The following is a 17,926-nucleotide window of genomic DNA, read 5'->3' as shown; positions in this document are numbered from 1 at the left end:
TAACCAAAAAGTTGTGCTGACTTCATAGTATGGAGGAAATTATGTAAGTCAATGGCTACCAGCAACTAGTAGTATCTGCAAATAGGCCAACAGTTAATATATATATTAATATATATATTTAGTGCAGCCTTTGAGTTATTGCATGAAGCATATGCATATGCAAATTTTGTTAGGGTCAGAGCAGATATCTCATTGGTCTAGTTCCACCTATCAGATGCGAGCACTCTTAGCGACACGGCTATTAGCTAGAACTGTCTCGCTTATTTGTCGGGGTGATTGACACCATTCAGGGCTTATCTTCACTGCTCTCACAGGCGGGATTGAATACAGTTCCCATATACGTCATAGCTGACGTAATGTTGAGTTACCATCTCGAGAAGGGAACGTCTCCGGTTACTACCTTACCTCGGTTCCCTGAGAGGCGGGAACGAGACATATGTTAGCTGCCATGGTCACTGTTTGATCAGCTGTGCTAGCGTTCTGTCGTGATTCTGATGTAATTTTCACACCCATGCATTTTATACTGCCCGCTGACCTCTCAGTATTTGCATGCTTCGCGTCAATTGGCCAGCTGTCCCCAGCTGGTGTTAGCCCATAAGATTTCAGCGAAAGTGGAGAAGGGAGGAGTTCCCATATACATCATAGCTGACGTAATGTCTTGTTCCCGCCGCTCAGGGAACCGAGGTTACGATAGTAACCGGAGACGTCTTCAACCCGTGGGCCACGGCCCCCTAGTGGGTCCCGACTGTATTGCAGGTGGACCGCCAATTACTATTAAAAGAAATAATAATATTGTTCATATGTGTAAAAATGTCTAAGTCATAACATAATAACATAATTTCATATATAAAATTAAATTTAAAAAATTATTAAACTGTAACTATGCTTCCACTATTCGAGCTTGATGATTGGTTTAAGAATAAACCGCCAATTTATCTTAGATATTTTTGCTGCATATGCTACAGAACAACAGCAGTTGTGCCAAGCAGTGCCAGTCCGAGTTATTTTCTAGCTTCTGAGTATAAGTTACTAACCCAACTATAGCGGGGTCAGTTAATTTTTTTTGCAGTGGGCCACACAAACATATGTGTTTGGTTGTGTGGGCTGCGAGTTGAAAAAGGAACCATTGGTCTATGGTTTAAATACTCTTTTCCATTGCGTAGTAAGCATTTGCCATATTTGAAGTTTTGGAAATTACATTACTCTTTAGTTTCATTTTCACGCATATGGAATGTTTTGACTGTTTGAACCAGTAACAACATCTGATTGTCTATTTACACATATTTAAATGTGAATATAGTGTGGAGTTGTCATTCACTCTGTGCTTGTTCTATTGTGCTGGGCAGCTTGAGAAACAAAGCCGTGTAAATCCAAAATATTATTCATACCAAAAGTCTGTTTGATACTAGGAACATAGGAAATGGTCAACAATAGAGTTTCCTAATAATGGGGAGCCAAACACCTTTTTTCCATACTAGCAGAACAAGAATGCTCTACAGGAAAAATCCATGTGAAAAATGCCAGCGCATATCAAAAACAGCACTTTGATGTTCACAGCCAAAGAAAAAAAATCACAGAACTACAACTCATGGAACAATTGGTTGCCACAATTTGTATTCTTTGTAACTGGTGCTTTTGATGTGCGTTTACATTGTAAACATATTTGTGTGTGTTTGCTCATTTGTCTTAAGCCATTTAGAAAAGATCTTTACGATGTTTGTGATTTAGAATGAATATAAAATGAAATGTTTTAAAGACATTTATCAGATGTTTGTTCACAGCGGATGCTTTTAACACTCTTTAACCATGTTTCAACTCTTTTACAATTTCTCAGAAGCTTTTAACATTTCTCACAAAATGTTAACATTTTATACTGCTTTTCAAAACTTCATGTCAGTAGGATATTTATAAGACTTTATGCTCACCATCAGTGATGAAAACATTTGTGCTTCTTAATACTGGAAACTGTGAAACAAACCTGATTCCAAAAAAGTTGAGACACTGTACAAATTGTGAATAAAAACAGAATGCAATGATGTGGAAGTTTCAAATTCAGAGAAAATGCCTGTGCTTCTGGATCATGTTTAGATATGGCTTATCTTTTTGACCTATAGGGCTTTAGCCGGCAACAGCGAATGGCAGTACAGTATCATTCCTGTATGTGATGCAGTGCTGTCTAAGGGCCTGAAGATCACGGGCATCCAGTATGGTTTTCTGGCCTTGACCCTTACACACAGAGATTGTTCCAGATTCTCTGAATCTTTGGATGATATCATGCACTGTAGATGATGATAACTTCAATCTCTTAGCAATTTTTATCTGAGAAACTCCTTTCTGATATTGCTTCACTATTTTTCACTGCAGCATTGGGGGAATTGGTGATCCTTTGCCCATCTTGACTTCTGAGAGACACTGCCACTCTTGAGAGGCTCTTCAATCATGTTGCCAATTGACCTAGTAAGTTGCGAATTGGTCCTCCAGCTGTTCCTTATATGTACATTTAACTTTTCCAGCCTCGTATTGCTGTTTACCTGTCCCAACTATTTTGGCAAGTGTAGCTCTCATGAAATCCAAAATGAGCCAATATTTGGCATGACATTTCAAAATGTGTCACTTTGTGCAGTGTCCCAACATTTTTGGAATCGAGTTCAAAGGAACAGCATTTATATGAAATATAAATGTTTTGTAACATTATAAATGTCTTTACTGACTGTCACCTTTGATCAATTAAAGAGCCAGTAAGGTTTAAGCTTCCTATCACTGTTTATAAGTCCTGTACATTAGGTTTAAATTTAAATAAGGTTAAAAAACATTGTTATTTTGTCAAAATATCATTTTAAAATTACCTCAATTATCAGAGATCCCCAAATGGTTCGTGCGAAGCTGTTCAAAAGATTCAGTTTCCTTAAACCCCACCTTTCGGTAGCATACTGTGTTCTGATTGGTCAACTAACATAAGCAGTTTGGATTGGTTGTTCCGCACACACCTCCACGGTAAACTATGCGTTAGCATCTGTTTGGGGTGAATCATGTCTTATTCCTCTCACCACGAAGCAAACAGTAAAATAAAAAACTTGAACAGTTTTGCTGCTTTTTCTTCTTCCACACGCTTCAGTTTGAATCTGAATAGCACGTTCAGCGCGGGGGCGTGCTCACATTAGATATAATGAAGGGAGACATGAAAAACAGACATCGCGTTGTTTTCATATGGATTACTTTATCACAGAATATCTGTTTTCGGCAGCACTTATTTAGTTTAAAAATATACATGTCAAGCTTTCTATAGATATATCTCTCATGTCTCTTCGTTGAGTATTCACGGAGTTACACTTCATTTTAATGACGTGTTTGTAAATGAAGATCAGCACAAACAAAGGCTGCAGACAGCACACATACTTACAAGACGCTCGGGAGAAAACAGACACATAACTTCATAATCATACCTCGCGTTGTGATTCGGAGATGCTTGTTGGTCTAAATAAAGTTGGTAATGAACCCTCTTTTATGGCCAAACGCTTTGAAAATCCTGCCTTGAACTCACCGAGATTAGAAAAGCAGTCATCAGTGAAATGTTGTGAACACAACAAAAGGGATTTGTTGTACTGCTCTGGTATTGTGGTAAAATGAATTTTAGCCATTGGTTCTTCTGATCTTCATTCTTTGGCAGTGGAAATAAAACAAACTTGCCTTTACAATTAAAAACACACTGTCTCCTCGACATGATGCTCTCACACCAACCAGAGCGTCTGTGTGTGGGGGGTGGGGCAGGTCAGAGTTTTGTTTCTCCCAAGACGGTAGGCGGAGATTATTATGCAAAGTGTTCCTAGTGACGTACATAGAGATGGGCAAAAGATTTGAAATCTATAACGACTCGTTTCAGCGATTCAGAGTCGACTCCTTACTTTAGAAGCCAATAACTTTATAAATCGTGTACTTTTAGGTATTATTATTTGCACATTGTCCACACAGATGGACAGCTACATCATACACTGTAATACAGGTAATTTTTGATTTCCCATCTGTGTGGCTCTTAAATGCATCCTTGATGAAGAAAAGTATTAATTTCTGCTAAGTTTTACTGACCCCAGATATTTAAACGATAGTGTACAGAATATTAGTTGTAATAATTAAATGTTTTATTGAGATTTGTTTTAACAAAAAAAGAATAAATTCGTCAATCAACCCTGGTTCCTCTCATTTTATTTATGAATTAATTAATTATTACATGTTCTTGTTCTTACATGCACTGCTGCTCCTGTCTGTTGTGTAACTGCAAAGAAAATTCCATTTACATACAAATCAATACAACCTTCACCTCACTGCGGACCCTTTATAGCCTCAACTCTGTGTAGCTTGTGTATTTTATTTGTTTTCCAACAGTACATTTTGGTTGTGACAGGAATACGCCCAGTCAGCCTTAAAATCTCATTCACAAGAACCTACATCCTGTTTTTCTGCTAAATATAAGCTCTTCCTTTTTACTTAGAAGACTGGCTTGTTTTAATCTTTAGCAGACGTCCGAAAATCTCTACCACATTTCTTTGGTTTTATTTGGAGAGAAGTCTGTGAATGTTTAATGCTTTAGCCAAATGGTGACACACTCCTACAGACTCCTACAGAAACTTAGACAGAAACAAAATGCAAGTTAAAAAGCTCATGTGGGTCGCCCGGAAACATTTGTGTCTGGAATTGTTTTCTTCTGTTTTGTTATAGTACATAATATGCCGTCCTGCTTGGATTTTGGCTTTTTGTATGGAAAACAAAAAGAAAGCTCACATAATATAACTTACGAAATAAATATAAATGAGCAGAATAGCCCTCTTAAAATGTACTGTTGTCAGCTCAGACAGCAATTTCATATCAGCATGTCAACAAAAAAGAAAAAAGAAAAGAAGATCCATCAAAGAACAGGCTTGGATAAGTGTAGCATTACATCACTTGCTCACCAATGGATGCTCTGGAGTGAATGGGTGCCAGTCCATCTGATGTGAAGCAAGAAGCTGCATGTTTGTAAGAAACAAATCCATGAAGTACTTTTTACAGTCCAAAACGTTCCAGTTGACTTATGGATTTTGAAGTGAGAGAACAACAGTTTAAAGTTAAAACACCTTAATGATGGATTTGTTTTTACCAAACACAGCTTTTTGATTCACATGCCATTCATTGATATACTGGAGTCTTGTTGTGAAATATTAGGGGGTTTTTATCAGCTGTTTGGAATCTAATTGTGATGGCACCCATTCACTGCAGAGGATCCACTGGTGAGTAAGTGATGTAATGCTAAATCCATTCTGATGAGGAAACAAACGTGTCTGCATCTTGAACAGCCTGAGGGAGAGTACATTTTCAGAGTTAAGGGTGATTAAAAACATTTTTGTGTGAGCAATTTTTTATTTCATTTTTTACATGCAGTACTTTGCCCAATAAATGTTTTTGACCATTTTAGCTCAATCTCAATTAATATATATTATAATAAAATATGTATTTACTACATTCTGGAAACTGAAAATAATTAAGAAACAGTTCTGTATCACCAATTTTTACTGTAAGATACTGTTCACATACGAAAAATAACATCAATGTAGTAGACTGACAAATGAAACCAACTAGGATTGAATGATCTTCCTCTAGCTCAGACAGTAGGTGTTGTGGATTGATGTAACTGTAGCATTATACTGAACATGCAATACTTTGACTTTTCCAGTAGTCCAGAAAAATATGTTTGTAGTAATATGCCCATTTGCATGTGTACAAGGTCCAAAGCATATGCGTTATCTTGACAGATCAGACATATCTCTTCAGTTTGCTTCCTCTGATCATGGTTGTGGTCTTCCTGAAGCTTTAGAAAGTCTATTTCACTGTTTATACTCTTTCGTGAGCATCCAGAAAGAGGAAATCAGTTAAAAGGCAGTGGAGAGGTGTGAGCCAAGATGTGTCTGTCGGTCATTCATCTGGTCTTTGAAAGAATTAAGAAGAATTATGTTTATGAACACATATGAGTTATAAAGAATGAAAAGAAGTGTGAAGACTGTAGAAAAATACACCTGAATATGGCATTATGAATTCAAGCAAAGATTTATATTTAATCATATACTTACATACTTCCTCTTGGATTTCAAAGTTTTCGACAACTTGTAATCTGTAAGAGAAATTTAGATACTCCATGTCTAGATGTTTTGTCATATTAGGCCATAGATGGTACAAAGCATTCAAATATACGACAATATGAAAACAGCAAAATACTGTTCAAGATAATAGTAGAATAAAACTCAAAGTTACCCCCAGTCTGATGAAATTCTGGCTCTGTAAAGCTGACGCTTCAGCTTCTGTTGAGAAAACAGAATAAAACAGAAATTATATATGCATAAGAAAATATGTACTTCTCGCTTTTTATTTTTTTCTTTAAAAGTGAGTAATAGATCAAGTGTGAGCCTCAGGATTCGTAAGATAGGAGAAATATGTTTGTTTCTGCCTTAAGCAATTTCTGGCTTGAGTGTTAATTTTTAACGAGGTATGGGATGTGGAAAAATATTCATTTCAAATCCATTTCATGCCATTAAGAGGCCTACAAATACTGAGCACTGGCGAAACATTTACAATAATAAATAAAAGAAAAACATCAGTACTATCAGATTACACAGCTACAGCTTTCAATAGCTGTTAATGGGCAAGAATTCCTTAAACATACAAGGATGACTGGGACATCTGCATAAGTCAATTAGACAGCTTTCTATCTGTGGCTCCAAAGTGGCTTGTAAACACTGCATTTACGACACACATGACTGCTTTAAAAATCAGTTTCATATGTAAGGTTATAATTACTTCTATTGTCTTCTGTTGGTTAAAGTGGTTTGAGAAATTTGATGACCAGAATTTATAGTAAATAAAAATATGAATGCCATTTCCACTGAAACACGTACTGTAAAAAGCTCTATATAAATAATGGTGACTTGACTTGATGTGTATGTCATGTATTTACTTGTATTTGTATTTACACATTTATAATGATGACACTGTAATTTAGTACATTTAAAATATATTCACTTGAAATGTAACACATGGTTAAAAGTATAATCAATTACAATTTATAAGTGATTTAAAGGAAACCCATTATGACCTTTTTAACAATATGTAATATAAGTTTCAGGTGTCCCCAGGACGTGTCTGTGAAGTTTCAGCTTACAATACCCCACAGATCATTTATTGTATCGTTTTAAAATGCTTATTTTGAGTGGAAGCAGAAACCGCTGTCTTCATGCAGGTCTCTTTAAATGCAAATTAGCTGTTGCTCCCCGCCCCCTTTTCCGATGTCATGGGTGGAAACTCACAGATTAAGGGCGGTAATATAATAATAAAGATAATAATATTTTTCACGTTTCCTGGGTTGGAAACACAGGAAAAGTCAGATTTGTATTATATGTCACCTATAATATGCTAGTCAACACATAAAAATAAGTGTATACTTTAAAGCATATGACACAAGATTATGAAAACGTTATTTAAAATGCAACTCAAAGTAAGAAAAAATGGGATACTATTACAAAATGCACTTTTTAAAAGCATGCTTAGTTGTGTTAAGAAACATGAAAGTGTACACTCTAAGCCTCCAAGTCAAAATTCGCAAGCATACTTGTGGCGAAACACCTCTACAACTGATCTACAGAGGATTCAGTAAGGTGATAATAGCGTCATGCTCTGGGACTGCTATTCATTTATGGGTATTAACATATAATGCAAGGTTAGCTAAATAATGGACTCTTGGGTCAGATTTTTCTAACCTGAATAATCCGGAGTGATTTTCTGACCCACATTTAGCTAGAAAGACTTAAGTAATTTAGTTCTGACGTGGTTTTATCTTTTTGAAGTATAGAATTTCATTTTTGTTAATAATGGGAGAATATTTTCCGCTATGAAAATGCTTTTCTTTAAAAAAACTTTTTAAAAGGGGTTTTACATTCACTTCGACCAAAAAAAAAAAAAAAAAAAAAAAAAAAACATCACATAAGGCTGTTTTGTCATTTCATCTGATATTAATAGTCCAGCACAACTTCTATAAGAACCAAAGGCTCTCTAGTGTTAGACATACACACCATCACAAATCAATAGCAGATTGAGGTGAAGAACATTGTCCCGACTGGAGGTCTTTCATCGTGATACACTACATAGAAGCTTGCCAAGCCTTTGCAATAACACAAAATGTTTGTCACTGCCTGTCACACATATATGTCAAAAAGACCACCAGAATATAAACCTTTATACATATACAGTAGAAAGCTGCAGAGAAGTGGTCAAACACATGTCATAGTGTAAAAATCATTGCTTTGCCTATTTGACCTTATGGAAACATATCACATTATAACATATTGTGTATAATAGTTCTGGACCCAAATAAAAATGCTCAGATGGCATTTATGTCTATTTTTATGGAGGAATAGCATACCTTTCTCTCTAGTAGGCAGTAGGCAGTGAGTAAGATAAGAAATCCTCCACATGTGGAGACCACAATGAAGCCCAGCCTGTAAAAATCATCGCTGAAGGACTCCTGAGGATCTTGCCCAAATAATCCCACCGCAACCTCTTTCAAAAGACAAACATGTGGCTTTAATCACTGCTGGAGGGATGTGTGTGTGTGTGTGTGTGTGTGTGTGTGTGTGTGTGTGTGTGTGTGTGTGTGTGTGCTTGAACATCATTTCAGTCTTAGCTACAGCTTTACTATCTGTTTCGTTTTTGTGAAGCTGAGTGTGTGTGTATGTGTGTGTGTGTGCATTCACCTGTGCTGGTGGTTAGCTGTGTTTCAGTAGGGGGTGGATTGCTGCTATACTCTTGCTCGCAGGTCCAGTTAACAGGAGTGTTTGTGGTTGTAATGAGGTGCAAGTAAAGGGACAAAACTTCCTCCACCCTTTGAAGTGCCTGGACAGGAGACTCATTGTATTGCCTCTCGAATGCTACAGGATCCTCCTGCAGAAAGTGAGAGTGAAACAAAAATCCAAAAAGAAATGCAAAGGGATGGGGTTAAGCTCAATTTAAGATTGTTTTGGTGGATTTTACAGGGATCGTTCACCCAGAAATGTTAATTCTGTCATCATCTAATAAAAAAAAAAAGATTTTTTTAGTTTCTAAGTTTCAGTGGGGAGCAAAGCTTCAAGCTTCAAAAAAACACAAAAGTACCATCAAAGAATCATAAACGTGGTCCATCCCTTGTGAATTGAGTATACTTATATATATATATATATATATATAGAACATTTCAAATCTTAAAAGAACAGTTTTTTAAAATGTACTTTTAAAATATAATTTTTTCAAAATATTTGTATGTTATATATAGTTTTATCTTTTTATAAATAAAAGGACAATGACTTGATGGTTTCTTCATGTCTCATTAAAAGTTTTAAAGTAAATTATATATTATTACTTAAAGAAGTATTTGATATTTTGAATAAGTACTTGGTTGTTGTACTGAATTGTAGTATTGTAGTGTTATTTGGTTATTACATTTAAAGATGATATATTTTAAATAAACTTCATTACAAATGTGCAATTACAAATGTAAATACACGGTATGCAAGATTCAGTGAAATTATATTTTAAAGAATATTTTAGTTCATCGTAACTGCTTGCCAGTAAATGTATCTGTATACTTTAAAAGTATTTCAAAGGCATGAAAAGTAATTGTGAAATTACAAAGCTGTGCTGAAATCTGAATTAATTGGGTCAAAAGCACTCTTAAATTTAACTAATTACATTACATATCAATTGAAATTATAGTAAATTTTACATTTAATTTCAAATAACATGCAAGTGTCCAGTTCACACTTAAACATTTTTTATTATTTTGTCAAGTATATTAAATCCCTAATAAGTTCTCTTTTTAAAAATATGCTGAAGTTCTTTTTCAGGAAGGATAAAACTTATTTGAAGATCATGAGGAAATAGCGGTGTTAATAAAGCCTTAGATTACTCGGACGACTTAGATTACTTTCTTTGTGCTTTTATGTTTATTAAAAAATATTTTGTTGTGTGTTTCAGAAGAAGAAGATCGTAACAACTCATGTATGATTACATATTATTTTTTTCATTTAACGTATTTAAGATAAACCAACAAATATATACATATATCTGAATTAAAAACGTCTCTCATGCTTACCAAAGCTGCATACATACATGCAAAAATACTTTTGAAGTTTAAACTGTGAAGAACGTAGCCGGTTTATAAATTAGCCTCAGTATGTTTCCTCCTTTGATCAGGGAACTCCCTATGATGACAAATTGTCTGTTCAGTATTATCTTCAGTAAAGCCAGAGCTAGCATTTCCTTAAATGCAGTTTGAGTGGATCTCATAATCCACCAGCTTTGCTTCATGCCATGGGAGATTATGTTTTGATGAAGAGGCTATACTGAAGGAGACTTTCTGCCTCATGGCACACTTTATTGCATGCTGTTTTAATTATGAATTACATGGCAAATATACGCATTGTCAATAAATCACAAAAAGCACCCATTTTGGAAATAAAAGAAAAATAAAGCTCTTTGAAAGTATGTACAGAGACTGCAGCAATGCCTTTTTCACATTAGTAGTATGACAAAGTAACAGCATGACTTCTTTTTACTTCTTGTGCTTGAACCACATTTCTCACGCACGGCCGATATACGACACCAGCTGCCAGATGGAAAAATTCTCAAGCTTAATTTTTTTGAACATTTTTTTTTTTTTTCAAATAAATGAACAGGAATGCAAATTTTGTAAGTAAACCAATCAACAATGATTTATAAGCTTAGCAATGCATATTTATGCTAAATAAAGTTTAATAATAGCCACACATATGGGCCAAAACGTTCTTGAGTAATGTTTCTGAATACATCACGTATGATTATTAAATGCTGTAAAAAGTAAATAGCACCTAATATGAAAATTAGATGTTAACAGTAACAAATGGAACAAATGTATCATTGAATCATTGACTCACCCAGTTTGTCCAGAACTATGGACAACAGCGAGTATTAAAAAAATATCAGACCACTGATACAAATAATCCTTATCTTTTAGTTGGACTGAATGATTTATTTCAGGAGAATAATTTTATGTTTCTTTTAACGTAAGAATATCTATGGTAAGAGCTCTTCTCAGTCTGCTGCATTCTTTCTTTTTTACCCTTATTTATTTATTTTACCTTTGAATATTATTCCTATTTAATTTACAATTATTTTCCATGAATAATTCACTGGGATGCACTAAGAAAGTCAAAATTTTCTTCCCAAATCCTCATGTTTCTTTCCTGTTTTATTTCCACATGGATCCTTAAAAAGGTAATTGTTTCCCCTTTTCACTTCGAATTCTTATTAACAGTGTTTACTCGAGCCAAATATAATATTTTTTGTCAGTCTAAATGATGGAAATGGCTTTGAAATATTATCACTCAATATTTCAGTTATTGAACATTTTTGATTAGGGCAACAAATGTGTTATAATCTAGACATTACTACTGTGATATTTAACACGTGTGTAATATTGCTGCAGAAATAATCAAGTTTTTGGGGTTATTCATGGGCTGTTGAAAGTAAATTGTTAATGCTTTTAGACTTGTATATTTTTCCTTTTAATATCCAGTTGTTGAAGGTAGAATGTCGCCTCATTATATAATCAGTTTTTGAAAATCCTTATTTTTGTATTCATAGAGCGAACTAATTTTTTTTTTTTTTTTTTACAGTTTATTCCCATATTTCACAAAAGTGACAAAGGGGCATAGGAAAATTTTGTATAAAGGTATTTTTTTGTTGCAGAAAGAAACAATGGATGTAAAGGTTCTTTATGGAACCATAAATGCCAATAAAGAACCTTTATATTTAAGAATTGAACCTTATTGTAAAGTGTTACCAAATGACAGTTCACTGATTAATCGTAAAGTAACCTAGAGATCCATAAGTAAAGTTAGGGATTTTTGTCCCTGAGAACAAGATATTTGAATATGAGCAGTTTTGGAGGTAACTCAGTACAAGTAACAGAGTAACATGATCAGATTCCTTTTTTCAAATAACTTCTAAAGTAATGCAGTGATTTGCAGAAGCACTTCCTTTAGTCTGAGGCTTAATCATTTCACTTTTGGTGTGAGAAAAGGCCTCACAGTAACTCCCAGGTAATGTAATGCAGTGTGCACACACCTCCAGATGCTCGTCCAGTGAAGGTATGCAGTGTTGGGAGTAGATGTTGAGAATGAGGTTCTGTATGGAGACCACTGCTTGAGAACTTCCTGAGCCCCGCACATATCTGAAGTGGATGTTAAACAGTTCAAGCACCCTTGGCAGAGCAGCTTTGACATAACACACCACGCTCTAAAAGACAAGGAAGATAAATTAGTAAGAAACAGTTTGGAAAAACCTGGGGAACTAAATCTTGCCCATTAGCTTGTGTACTTGACGTTGATTTCAAAAGAGATCAGGCAGCTGGCTTTGGTTTTGCTGGTGTTTACATCACTGGATTAGTGTATCAGCAACTGAATTGAGATTAACACTATGAACTATCTTCTGTAAGATGGTACGATTGACTGTTTGCTTCAGATGTAAGAGCCTAAACCAAAGTTCAGACTGTCTTTTGAAAAAAAAAAAGGCTGTTTTACACAATAAATTCTACGAGTTTGGTTAAAATGCATGCTGAATTCAACCATGTCAAGGGTGTCATCATGGAAATCTCAGCAATGAGTGATGACAATCTGGAGTGAGCACCTAATCTAAAACACACTTCCGACTTTGCTGCATTTCCAAAGCCAGATTCAAAACAGAAGACTTTGGAATAGAAGCTTGTATTATGGAAAAAACACAAATCTCTTTTTAAACACAAAGCAGGGGAAGACCAGGTTTTAACGAGCCTCTTACCAGGTGTTTTCTCTCTATGAATGTATATGTGATTGAACAGCCAGTCCGCAACTGGTTGCTCATCTGCAGAGTAAAAAGACAAATAGTTAAGACAGAGGTGTTACATTTGAAATCAAAGGATGACTCATTGAAGCTGATGATCTGGTTCCTCACCAGTTGTTTCAGTTGAAGCAGGTGGTCTATGGTTATGGCATGTTTGCAAGGACCAGGGATTTCCATCATGCAGAGGGGAACACACAGTAGCATGAGAACACACACATTCTTCCCCTGTAGAGACAGGCAAAGAAACACACACACAAATAGAGAGAAATAGAGAGAGAGAGAGAGAGAGAGAGAGAGAGATGTTTGTTTTTATATCATCAGGGGACTTTTCAATACAGTAAACCTAAACAGGCTTCTCACATACACCATTCTGCATTTTTACATTTAGATTTTGTAAAAAAAAATATATATGTATATTTTTAATAAGCAATTCTTCTTCTTGCAACTGTCTGACATATATGGATGTGAATGAATATATTTAATGTGTGACTATAAATATATTTTATTTATATATTTATGGTATCAGAATATTAAATAATATAAAAAAGAATCAATGCATGAATAGAAATGGTGAAAACGCTACACTATTTTCTTCTAACTTCTGTCCTGAAAGCTATTCTTGCAAGTTGCTGGAAAGTCAAAATGAAGAATTGCTGTCTTTTTTTCTTTTTTTTTCTTTGCCAGTTTTCCACTGGCATCTGTCTTTCCTCACTATCAATACATCTTTTCTTTTTCATTCTTTATCTTTTTTATCGCTCCCTTAGCACTGCATCCTGCTGCTTTTGATATTTCTGCATCTGCTCCATCTTTTTGAAATGTCATTATGCCATTAACTTTAACAGCCAGCATACACTAATCTAATAGCCAGTAATCCTCTAGAGAGGTTCAACCATAACCTAGTCACTTTGTGAATAAACCCATAAAAAAAAAAAAATGCTTTTTAGCCTTTTGATTTAAAGGTAAACTTACTCTTTATTGACAGTGTAGCACAAGCTGATTTTTCCATATTAGTCTTTATGTTGACAGAGCATAGTAATGCATACATTCTACAACTTCATTGCCACAGAATCACCTTAACATGTCAAAATACTGGTTCCTCATGAAATGAGAATATGTAAAAAAGCATTGCTATTCTTCGTTTCAAAATCAAATCAATAAGAGAGTGTGAAGGACCATGAGTATAGTTCCACTGAAGACTTCAAGCCTACCTTGGTTCTGTAGAAGTGAAAGGGTGTAGGGTTGTTCATCTGGCTCACCGATCCAGCAGGAGAAGTCTACAATCCTCAGTTAGATGCATTTGAGCAGATCCAGGTGATGTTTTGCTGTGCGGAGTTGAACCAGAAGGACAGAAAAGTTCATAAGTTAATCAATCCACCATCAGAATGAAGGTGCAGGCAGAAAGTGAATTTAGCACATTCTTGACAAGCACAATGATTAAACAACTGGTGTCTCACAGGAACTCTCTCTGTCCCCCTCCTTGTCTTTTTCATTAACTTCTTCCCCGCCTTCTCAAGCCCACACCTCTCTCTTCCTCTCTTTTTTTTACGTTCTCATGTTTCATAATGGGTTTATGAAAGCAAGGCTTCCTGCTCGCTATGTCTTTTTCAATTTTAATCCTTTAGATGACAACGTTTTACAGATGATGAAGTGCATAATTTCTTTCTCTGTCCCTCAAACAAGCCCCTTGTTACTCTTATTAGGACCTACGATGGTCCCTAGACTCACCCAACTATAAATCTAAACCTATACCTGTTTGTGATCAAAGTTCTCATGCATTTTTTCCCCCCTTTCTTTTGCGTGCAGAGATGTTCTCCATGTTCCTGGGATAGATTTCTCCCTTCTGAAGCATGCTGAGAGACATCTTAACATGTTAGCCGTCAGAGCAAAAGTCATTGCTCTCAAGAGAGGGGAAAAGACAGACTTCGTTAAGATTAAAGAACGAGGTGAGACATGAAAGGACACCTGGTTTCCAATGGATCTGAGATATTTAATGTTGACTAGGAGTATGATTTATGGATTCATTTTATCGATATTACAATTGAACAGTAGTGTATAATTTTTGTATTTCAATGTTTTGAAAGTTTCTTACATGGTCAAAAAATTATACTAAATTATTTTTAAGGAAAGTGGTTGCAAACAATTTATTTTAGATATACATTTTAAAAAATTAAGTTAGTCAACTAAATTTTTTTATTTAAATTTATTTAAATGTTTATTTAAAATAAATTGACTGCAACCATTTATCTTAAAATAAATTTAGTAAATTCATTTCAGTGTATGCTCATTAAGGTTGCATTTATATAATCAAAAAAGTTAGCACAGTAAAATGAAATAAAATTATTGTTCATGTTAAAATGTAATTTGTTTCTGTGATCAAAGCTGAATTTTCCAGTCTTCAGTGTCACATGATCCTTCAGAAATCAATATGCTGATTTGCTGTTCAACAAACATTTCAATGTTGAAAACAGTTATTCTGCGTAATACTTTTGTGGATATCTTGTTTTTGTTGTTCAGTGTTATCTGATTAATACAAGTTCAAAAAACTTGTTTTTTGGTATTTGGTACCATTATAAATGCTTTTACTGTCACTTTTGATCCATTCAATACATACCTGCTGAATAAAAGTATTACTTCCTATCCAAAATTAATTTCCTCATGTCAAACTTTTGAACAATAGTTCAAAATAATAGTCAAAAAAAGTCATATTCCAAATAATCAAAATTAGTATCTATATCCTAGACCTCATAATATCCAGTGTGACTTCATGAAAAAGAGAGAAAAAAAAAACATTATTTAGATCATGTAAAAATAATTAATCATTGCATTATTATTTTTAAAGGACCATGCAAGTAACTTTATTTTGGAATAATATAATATAATATAATATAATAATTTATTTCTATTAGTGCTGTGAACTGATTAAAAAATAATAATGAATTAATCGCACATTAATCCCACCGAACATTAAAGTTTTTAAATATACTTTAAAATTACAATGATTTGCCATTCAATCTTCAAATTGATGTAGAAACAAAACAACAACAAAAACATAATTTGTAATGACTGAAGGTGATTATCACTGATACTAATACTGATGTCTCTAGGAAATTGTTCTTTCTTTCCTAATATATAATCATTGACTATAGCCATTCAACATCACAGAATAATTGAGAACTATACATTTTTACATTTATTAGACTTTAAAAATAGCAACTTTTAATTTGAGTGAAATTTTTAAATTAAATTAAATTAAATTAAATTAATTCATTTAGCAGAAAATTATTTTTACTGACAAATGGCTTGACAACATCTCATCTGACCACAGTTCACTGTTGTTGTACTGAAGCTCCTCATCACCTGTACTCTTTTAGGCACTCGTTTGACTACTGCCTAGCACTGAGGTGAAGTTAGATACGCGTCTGAAAGTTTCCTGTTTGTAGTGGTCGTAAAAAGTTGTGGTTGTGGCCCTAGTCCGCCCTTGCATTAACTGCATTATATATTTTTAACACTGTTAAACTGGAAAAATGAAGAGATGAACAGATCATGTGTCTTGCATGTGCTTGATCTATGCACAAACTGATCTGGGACACTGAAGTTACCAGTTTGCAAACAAAAGACACATTTGGTTCTCTACTTTGACTGTGAAACCAACCGTTTTTACACTGTCAAGAACATTTTAGTACTTCAGTGTGTACGACTTACTGCCTATTCACGAAGAGTTATTGGAACTGATAATAAAAACCGCTGATGGGATATCACAAAGACTGACTGTGAGTTTAGATCTACTAAATCTTTCATGAATGCAGCTGCCCTGAGGGAAAGATAATGTAAATGTTATGTATTATTACATTTTAAAATGATCTGGATAAACCTTTTCTTGATATTTTCCTGGAATGCTCCTTTGAAAATGGAATATGCCTTTGGGAATGTCACATGCATGGACTAAACAGCATATCTACCATCTAGTTTGACATGTGTGACTAGCTTCTTTTAAATTTAGCTGTGTAGTCAATAAATGTGTGTTATGAGACCTCAAATGAGTCTTTGTTTAACCTTTAGTTTCGTATTTGAAGTACAGGAACAATGGGAGGATGTTGTGGATGAATGCTCAGTGTCTGCCTGTTCAGTGACACCAGGGCAAATTTGATCAGATTTGTCTTCATATCTGTACTGTTCTTTGGCGTTTGCATTTGTGTTTCTTGAAAATCCCTTGTCAAAGCAAATAATTATCTTTGGGCTTCGTTCTGCATCCTCGCAGCAAAGTTTTCCTCTAGTTAAGTTTCAGTCTTACTGTCTGGTGGAAATCATGACATGTAAAGTACAGGCCAGTTTTGACCAGAGAAAATAAATTGTTATAATCTGTTATATTGTCAAAATTGGCTGTGAATCATATAGTATGCCAATCAAATGACAGTGTAAACTCCTGGTGGCCTATGGCAACTAAAAAAAAATACAAAGGATTCATAAAAAAAAAAAAAAAATCTTGAAACAAACAAAAACCTTAATTCTGTCTATACTGACATCTCTATGTGAGATTTGACAAGGTGTGATTTACTTGCTGTAGTTACAGGAATTTTATTATAGAGTCATAACTGTTTTTCAAAAGGAAATGCTTAGTATTTTTATGAAAATTCTTAATGAGCATAAAAAGGCATAAAATACTTTCTCAGAAATTCTCAGAAACTCTCAGAAATAAATATTTACTGCCATTCAAAAATGTTTGCTGTTTTTGAAGTCTAGGCTGAATTTTTTCAGATAAATAAAAGTGTAAATGGGTAATAATGTAAAATATTATTGTAATTTTAAATATCTGTTTGTATTATAAACTGTAATTTATTCCTTTGAAGTCAAAGCTGAATTTTCAGCATCTTTACTCCAGTCTTTAGTGTCACATGATCCTCCATAAATTATTCTAATATGCTGGTTTAATACATTTCTTATTATTATCAATGTTAAAACAGTTCAAAAGAACAGCACTTATTTGAAATATAAGTGTTTTGTGACGTTATAAATGGCG

General features: G+C 34.3%; 1 protein-coding gene across 2 annotated transcripts; it reads right to left on the bottom strand.

Annotated features, from left to right (window-relative positions):
* Window positions 1-5,371: 5,371 nt before the first annotated feature.
* Window positions 5,372-14,541, bottom strand: csf1b (colony stimulating factor 1b (macrophage)). 2 transcript variants are annotated; one of them, XM_052562621.1, is made up of 9 exons: window positions 14,118-14,541; window positions 13,021-13,134; window positions 12,868-12,930; window positions 12,157-12,327; window positions 8,772-8,958; window positions 8,441-8,577; window positions 6,280-6,326; window positions 6,099-6,139; window positions 5,372-5,951 (listed from the first exon to the last, which is right to left on the bottom strand). In XM_052562621.1, the coding sequence occupies exons 1-9, from the start codon at window positions 14,154-14,156 to the stop codon at window positions 5,944-5,946; spliced, it is 807 nt and encodes a 268-aa protein (XP_052418581.1). In that variant the 5' UTR covers window positions 14,157-14,541; the 3' UTR covers window positions 5,372-5,943. The 2 variants fall into 2 exon arrangements, with proteins under 2 accessions (XP_052418581.1, XP_052418580.1); XM_052562620.1 differs by having other exon boundaries at window positions 5,372-5,956; window positions 14,118-14,479.
* Window positions 14,542-17,926: the final 3,385 nt, after the last annotated feature.

Source organism: Carassius gibelio, chromosome B8, assembly GCF_023724105.1.
Source record: "Carassius gibelio isolate Cgi1373 ecotype wild population from Czech Republic chromosome B8, carGib1.2-hapl.c, whole genome shotgun sequence".
Taxonomy (NCBI): Eukaryota; Metazoa; Chordata; class Actinopteri; order Cypriniformes; family Cyprinidae; genus Carassius; species Carassius gibelio.
This window is presented reverse-complemented; position numbering and strand designations above follow the sequence as displayed.